The following is a 7328-nucleotide window of genomic DNA, read 5'->3' as shown; positions in this document are numbered from 1 at the left end:
CCATGCAGAGCCCACGCCCCCACCTGCCGGAGTGGGCTCTCCCACTCCAGGGCCCCCATCGCCCCCCCGAGCAGCCCAGGGCAGGTCCCAGAGCGCAGGGACAGCCCCCGAGCCCCGGAGTCACCCAAACAGCCCACCCTCAGCCTGTTTGGCCTGACCTGCCTGGTCTGGCTAAAACCACAATAAAAGCTCTTGCCCACATGTCCCCCTCCCTCTGGCTCCTGACCTGACGGATGCTTCCGGCTGGGGCCACAGGGGCCGGCCCCTCCTCTGACAATCGTCCCCTGAGGTGTTGGCCTCACAGTTCTAGAGAATAAGGCCCACAGTAACATGCACCCTCACCACCGAGCCCTTCTGCAGACCAGCCAGTGGCTGGGCTCTGGTGCTAGGATGCCCCACGGCTGGGGTATGGGGTCACCCTGTTCCGTCCCCATGTTGCCATCTGCCCTGGGGGACCTGGCAGCCTCAGGTCCCCATGACGTGTCCAAAGCATCGCCCGCACCTACAGACTTGGAAACGGAGGGACAGCGGGGCGCCGGCCTGCCTGCCCCCTCAGAGCCGGGCTGGCCGTGCACGGGGTGAACTTGCCCCCTGCTTACGTCACAGACGCTGCAATGCCTGCCACACGCAGTGGAGCCCTCGAGGGGCGCGCTCAGGGCGCCCAACTGCGAGAGGCGCTCGGGAAAGATGTGTCTAAACAAAGGGCACTCAGTGCTTCTGGTTTCAACCTAATTCCGCGGGTCTAGGAACCCAGAGGCTTTCAGAACCAAACGCCTGTGCACTTCGGGGAGAGCTGCACACAGACACCGACGGCCCACCCTCCCCGCCGCCCAGCTATCCGCGATTCCTGGGCCTCAGTGTGCCCATCCGAGGGGTGGGCGGACTGGATGTGTGGGAGGCGGCCTGGGGAGGACGGGATGCTCCGTGGGGAGCACGCACCACGCAGCAGCGATCCTGCCCCCACCCCGGGCAGCCACCAGAGGACCACAGACGGCCGCTCGCAGCAGACCCCCTGGGCTCGTGGTCTGGAGGCACAAGTCTGACCGAAGCAGGGTGTCATGGGCTGCGCTCCGAGGCTCCAGGGAGAGTCTTTCCTGCCTCCTCCAGCTTCTGGGGCTCTGGGCGTCCCTGCGCTTGTGGCTGTGACCTCCAGCCTCTGCCTCCAGGGTCACGGGCCCCTCCTTTCCCCGTGCCTCCTCCTTTCTCTTCTAGGACACTTGTCACTGGACTTAGCATGCACCCGGGTACCCCAGGATGCACCCCCTCAAAGCCCTCACTTACCTCTGCAAAGCCCCTTTCCCTGATCTGGGCACCCGTCCAGGTGGATGCAGACGAATCTCCTGGCGGCTCCATTTAGCCCGCGACTGGCTGGGGCCGGTGTTTGCTGCTGTCCCCATTGCCCCGAGAGCCTGGCGCTTGTGCTCACAGCAGTGGACAGAGGACACCAGGATGGACCCACGAGGGAGGGGGACCGTCAGCGTGGCCGGGAGGCGGAGGGCACGCTGCAGGTGCAGGGAGGGTCCCGAGGTGCCGGCACGTTGCAGGGGGCAGGCAGGGCGCAAGGCTGGCGGAAGGCCACGGGCCACGGGCCTGCGGGTTACACACGCTGGTGACATTTCTAAGCCAAGTGCAGAAATCGGGGGGCTGGGGAGCCGGTGGCCTAGCCACAGACAGTGACCCCTTGTGTCCCGGAAATGAGCTTGAAGCCATTCGAGAAATAAATACTAGGACACACGGCATCTTTGCAACATAATTTCTGACACGGAGCCAGGAGCTCTGGGAGTCTCCAGCAAGTATAGAACACAGTCCACGGAAAGGAAATTTCAAGAACATTCCAGGCTACAGGGCTCTGCGGGACAAAAGCAAGAAAAGTCCTTTAGCCCCCGAGAATCTGCTGATGGCTAGGGCCCCAGGGGCTGCGGCTGGCAGGTAGATGGGGGGGGGGAGTCCCTGGGAAGGGGGCCAGCCTCTGCGGACCACCCACAGCGACACCTGCTCATCATAGGGTCCGGCCCCAAGCCAGGCACTGAGAGGTCCAAGAAGGGGGGAAACTGAGGCACGAGTGTCCTTCTTTCAAGGGCATGCAGCCAGGAAGGGTCAGGACATGCCCACGGCTCCTGCCTCACCTGTGTCCCTGCAACAAACCCGAGGACCCCGGGAGCAAGCCCCACGTCCATGGAGCCACGCAGAAGGGGTGGCCCAGCCCAGGCTGGACGTGGGGTCCCCAGTCTGCTGCTCCCTCCCCTCCCTGCACCAGGCGGGGCGAGGGGGGGGCAGTCGCGTGCAGGATGGGCTGAGGAGGAAGGCGGGGGCCGGCCCACAGTGAGGACATCTCCGTCTGAGCTCATGCCTGTGAACGGGCAGTACACCCCTCCCACTTCTAAGGAATTGGCCCGGACACCCTCCCCCCGCCGGCAGCTGGGCCCCAGAGGACAGGAGAGGATTTAGGGCCCAGGCGAGGGGTGAACCCAGTGCCCCAGTGGGTCGGAGAGGCTCCCAACGGCAGGCGAGAAAGCTCGGTGCCCCTCCGTCCACCCACCTGCTCGGCCCAGGTGAGGAGACACTTCCCGAGGACGCCGGGGGGCGGGCCCCAGGCCACGGGGACGGGGAAGCAGATCCCTTCTTATTTAAGAGCTGGCCCTCCGGGTGACTGGACAGGTGTGCCCGTTCCGAGAGCGAGGACGGAGCCCCCCACCCCACCCCCGCTCCTTCCAGGGAGCGCCCCCTGCCCTCCGGGGCGCAGCCTGGCCTCCCCACCGCTCCCCTCTGGGCGGCAGCCTGGTCAGCCCCCTCGGTGTGCCTTGGAGACATCGCAGCCCAGAAGGGAGAGGGTCGGCACGGTCGCCCCACGACACCAAAAGCCAGCCCAGTCCACCGGCCCTGAGGATGAGCCGCCGGGTGTCTGGACGTGGGACAGGCTGGAGGGGACAAGGCCGAGCCCCCCAGGGGACAAGGCCAACCACAGAGAAGGCGCTGGCGAGGGTGCTCGCGGTGCTGGGCAGCGGGGGGCTCAGAGCCGGCGGAGGAAGGGGACAGAGAGGGGAGTAGGGGCCCGGGCAGGGGCACAGCCCAGCAACGGTGTGCGACGGGGATTAGACGGGTTCTGTCTCTCTGTGTATCTCTCTGTGTGTCTCTCCCTGTCTCTGTCTCTCCATCAGTCGCTCTCTCCTCCCCCTCATTGCTCCCCACCCCCCACCCCCTTAATCTGGAGCCAGGCTCTGAAGGCCCCTCACTGGGTCTCTGGGCTGAGGGCAGGGCCGCTGTGGGTCTGGGGGAGGGGCACAGGACAGGGAGCAGCTTCTAGAGATCTCGCTGTGCCCCCTCCTGCTCCCCTGAAGACCATCCCCAGCAGGGCAGGGGTTGGGCTGGGACAGGACCCTCAGCCTCCCGGCGCCGCAAAGGCCGCTGGCGGCGCACGTGGGCTGCTCCCCAGAGCCCATCGCCAAGATCCGCCCCCAGCCTCTGGGTTCAGAGCAGCACGTGGGCCACCCACCCACAGCAGGGCTTGACCTCTGCCCTCCCGGCCCCTCCCAGCTCTCCCCACAACAGCACCTTCCTTCCCCGCTCTGCCGGTGCAGGCAGGACAGCGTCCTCGGGGCCATCCACGGCCAGCACCCCTCAGGCTCAGCAGGGGTGTGGTCCAGGCCCCCCAGCGGGCAGCCTGGCGCAGGGTGCCCGGCGGAGGGGACACGCCCCTGCGTGTGTGGGCCACACGAGTGTCCCTTCACCTGCAGAGACCTGCCCCGCCCATCGCTGGCCTTTGCTGCCACCAAGAGCCCCGTACATGTTTCGTGCACTGAGCCGAGCTGCCTAGCTGGGAGCAGGGCGGCCCCCCGGCCCCCGCCGGCCCCCATCATGTCACACGCCTTGTGTTAGGGCACATCTCACTACCAAGGGTCTGGCAGGGGCCAGAAGGGCTGGGCGTCCCCCCGGGGGGGAGGGGGCGGCCCCCGGGCAGGGCCTGTGCCCCCGGGGGGACCCCTGCATCCTGGGCCGAGGCCCCCTGCCCACCCCCGGGGAGATGCCAGTGCCCGTCTGCGCCCCCTTCCAGGGCCCGCCCGGCGAGCCAGCCAGGATGCTCGGGCTCTACGGGACCTTCAGCAGCGCGCTTTCCTACCTCACGCTGGCCGTCGGCCTCGGAGGGCTGGTGGGGAACGGGCTGGTCCTCTGGCACCTGGGCGTCCACATCAAGAAGGGCCCCTTCTCCGTGTACGGCCTCCACCTGGCCGCCGCCGACTTCCTGCTCCTCTGCTGCCAGACGGCCTCCTCCATCGCCCAGGCCGCCCTGGGCGCCCAGGACAGCCTGTACCTCGCCGTCACCTTCGTGGGCTTCTCCGCGGGGCTGGGGCTGCTGGCGGCCTTCAGCGCCGAGCGCTGCCTGTCCCACCTCTTCCCCACCTGCTACGCGGNCATCGTGTGCGGCCTCGTCTGGGCCCTGAGCCCGCCGGCCACGCTGCTGCCGGCCCACGCCTGCGGCCTGCTGCCCTGCACGCGGCACCAGGCGGCCGGCGTCACGTGGCTGCTGTCCCTGGCCGGCACGGCCTGCGCGGCGACCCTGCTCCTCTTCCTCTGGGTGACCTGCTGCTCCCGGCGCCCGCGGCCCAGGCCGTAGGCGTCGCGCTGGGCTCCGGGCTCCTGCTGCTCTTCTGCGGCCTCCCCCTCGCCTGCTACTGGAGCCTGCGGCCCCTCCTCGGCCTCCCGCGGCCCGTGCTCCTCCCGCTCANAAAGTGCAAGTCACTTTACGTGATTTCTGAACAATTAAAAAAAAAAAGAGAGTCTGGGGTCATTGTCAAAACATTCAAGCCCTGCAGAAAGTATCGAGAAGATGAATCACCCACGCTCTGGACCCGAGGAGGCACTCTGGGCGCGAGCCCTTTAGCTGTCTTTCTGATGGAGACGCACAATAACGTCGACTGTCGAGGGAAGGAGGACGTTCTGCGTGCGCTAATTCTGCACCTGTTACAGCAAAGCGTTTTACAACTGCAGAGATTTGTCTCCCTGAGGAGGCTTCGGGGTGATGCTGTGGGGTCCGGAGCCGGGCAGCCAAGAAAGAATCCTTGAAGACATCTTTGGTGCCAAAAGGTGATTTTATTACCACGGGGACAGGACCCGCGGGCACAAAGAGCTGACCGGGGTGGAGAGGAGGGGCTGGTGAGCTACTGTGACGCGGGGGAGGTCAAGTCAAAGCCCAGAGGGACTTTAATGCGCCAACCAGGACTCACTCCCGAGGTCCCTGCGGCCTGGCTGTGCTCAAGCTGAGGCTGTTTTCCCTCTAGGGAGGCATTAACTCCAGGACAGCGGGGGCTCCTGGAGGAATGTTCTACTCTGGATTCGCCTCCAGTGTCTGTCCACGGGCTGCAGGTTATGAGGAAATTCTCTCGCCTTTGCCCCCACATCACTATGGGGGGCGGGGGGGATGTTGCGGTCCCAGGAAACTGAGTCCCGGGTTCGTGGGGATGAGTCTATTGCTAAGATTGCCTTTTTCTTGTAATTTACTAAGACACATGTAAACTGATGGAGGCTCTGTCTTGCATGACTGCGATCTCTATCAGTTANGGGTGCTAGTTTGTATTTTGCCCTCAGCCTGCCTTCAGCTCCCTCACGGCTCACTGTGGGAACTTTGGAGAACATTGAGATGCAGCTGGTGGCTCAGTCAGTTTGACAGGGAAAAACCTGTTGTAAGACGGCCGGCAGGACTGGTGAGGAAAGCCTGTCCCTGATCAAAGGCTCCCCCTTCCGGGTTCTTCTTCCCACCCTGCTTGTTGCACCCATTAAGGAGGAACGCGGAAGTGACAGGCTATAAGTTATTCCCTCTGCTGATGCTCTGGGCTCGGACCTCTGGAGGATGATCTCTGAGCCCCGCGGTGTAAAATAACCTCCTGTCTTCCAAGATCTCCGAGTGCCGCTTGGTTCTTCCGCCGGGTGATCCAGACCAGGTTCCGCAACAAGTTAAGCATCTGACTTCAGCTCAGGTCATGATCTCTCAGTTTGTGGGTTCGAGCCCCGTGTCGGGCTCTGTGCTGACAGCTCGGAGCCTGGAGCTGCTTCGGATTCTGTGTCTCCCTCTTTCTCTGCCCCTCCCCTGCTCACTCTCTGTCTCTCCCTCAAAAATAAATAAATATTTTTAAAAAGGAAGTAGAAAAGTGAGACAGTCACCAGTCCACCCACAGCCCGGAGACCCTGGCTTTTGCAGGTTTTCTGTGTCTCCCCAGGAAGGGCGGGCTCGGGCCACCTCGACTCCAGCAGAGGGCGCAAGGGGTCAGCCTGAATGACGTGGGGGCAAACAGTCAAGAAAGAATTCTTGAGATGTTTTCGGTGCAAAAAAGTGGTTTTATTAAAGCAGGGGGGCAGGACCCTCGGGCAGAAAGAGCTGCTCTGGGGTGGTGAGGAGTGATTGATTCTATACTTTTAAGTCGGGAGAGGCAGAGAGAAAGGAAGTTTCCAAAAGGATTTTCATATGTTAAAAAAGACTCACGGGATCCTGGAGGTCTGGCTCTTCTCAAGCTAAGGTTGCTTTTTGCCTCTGGGAAAGCAGTAACGTTAGGGCAGCTGTGAGTTCCCAGAGGAAGGTCCCTGCCTCTCAAATACTTGTCCGTGGGCTGCAACTTGTAGATTTAATTTTACCTATGTTTNGGGGAGGGGGGGGGAGAGTCTGTCTATTCTTGTGACTTTTCCTGCTAGACCCCAAAGAGGGGTGTGGCCTCCTTCTTGGAAGGCCTAGAAAGGAGATGGGGGAAGTTTCAGAGGTGGGGGGCCCCCAGGCTCAGCCCCTGGAAGTAGCCGTGGGGGACAGGCGGGGACAGGAGGCTAGCAGCGTCTGGGGCACGTGGTAAACAGCCCTGTCTAGACAGATGGGAATCGAAGGGCCCTCCGGCTGGGAGCCCTCCTGCAGTGTGGGGGCTCCAGCCTGAGCCCGGACAAGCCGGCGAGGGGCTGTCGCCTCTCTAGCTGGGTGACCTCCAGCAAGTCACCCAACAGCCCAGAGTCCCCGTCTGCACAGGGAGCGAAGGTGGCTTGTCCTGGGAGAGGCGACCCCAGGTGCGGTCTGCCCGTCCTGACCTGCAAGGTCAACGGCACTGCCTCCCGAATGCAGTGGAACTCCAGAGGTCCCCAGCCAGCCCCGCCCCCGGCACCCCACGCTCTGGCTGCTCTTGGCACGTCCCGCCCACCGCCCGCGGGCACCTGCCCCCGCTGAGCACTCAAGGTGACCACCTGGCCAGGGGGGCCTCCCACGTCCACCGCCTGCCTCGGGTCCTGCGTCCTTAGTTGTTCACTGGTCCTCGTCCACGGAACTCACTAGAAAGTGAGTCCCAGCGGGCAGGGGACAG

At 64.0% G+C, this 7328-nt stretch overlaps 1 protein-coding gene across 1 annotated transcript; it reads left to right on the top strand.

Moving 5' to 3' along the window:
- Positions 1 to 4075: 4075 nt before the first annotated feature.
- MRGPRG (MAS related GPR family member G) lies at positions 4076 to 4722 on the top strand (the record flags this gene model as incomplete). Its single annotated transcript, XM_077757269.1, is given in 2 exon segments — positions 4076 to 4604; positions 4607 to 4722. Coding segments are annotated over 2 exon segments (645 nt in total), but the record flags the coding sequence as incomplete, so codon positions are not given.
- Between the last annotated feature and the right edge of the window lie 2606 nt (positions 4723 to 7328).

Source organism: Crocuta crocuta, unplaced genomic scaffold (genome assembly GCF_008692635.1).
Source record: "Crocuta crocuta isolate KB4526 unplaced genomic scaffold, BGI_CrCroc_1.0 scaffold653, whole genome shotgun sequence".
NCBI classification, from domain to species: Eukaryota; Metazoa; Chordata; class Mammalia; order Carnivora; family Hyaenidae; genus Crocuta; species Crocuta crocuta.
Note: the sequence above shows the minus strand (reverse complement) of the source record. Positions and strands in the feature narration are given on the sequence as shown.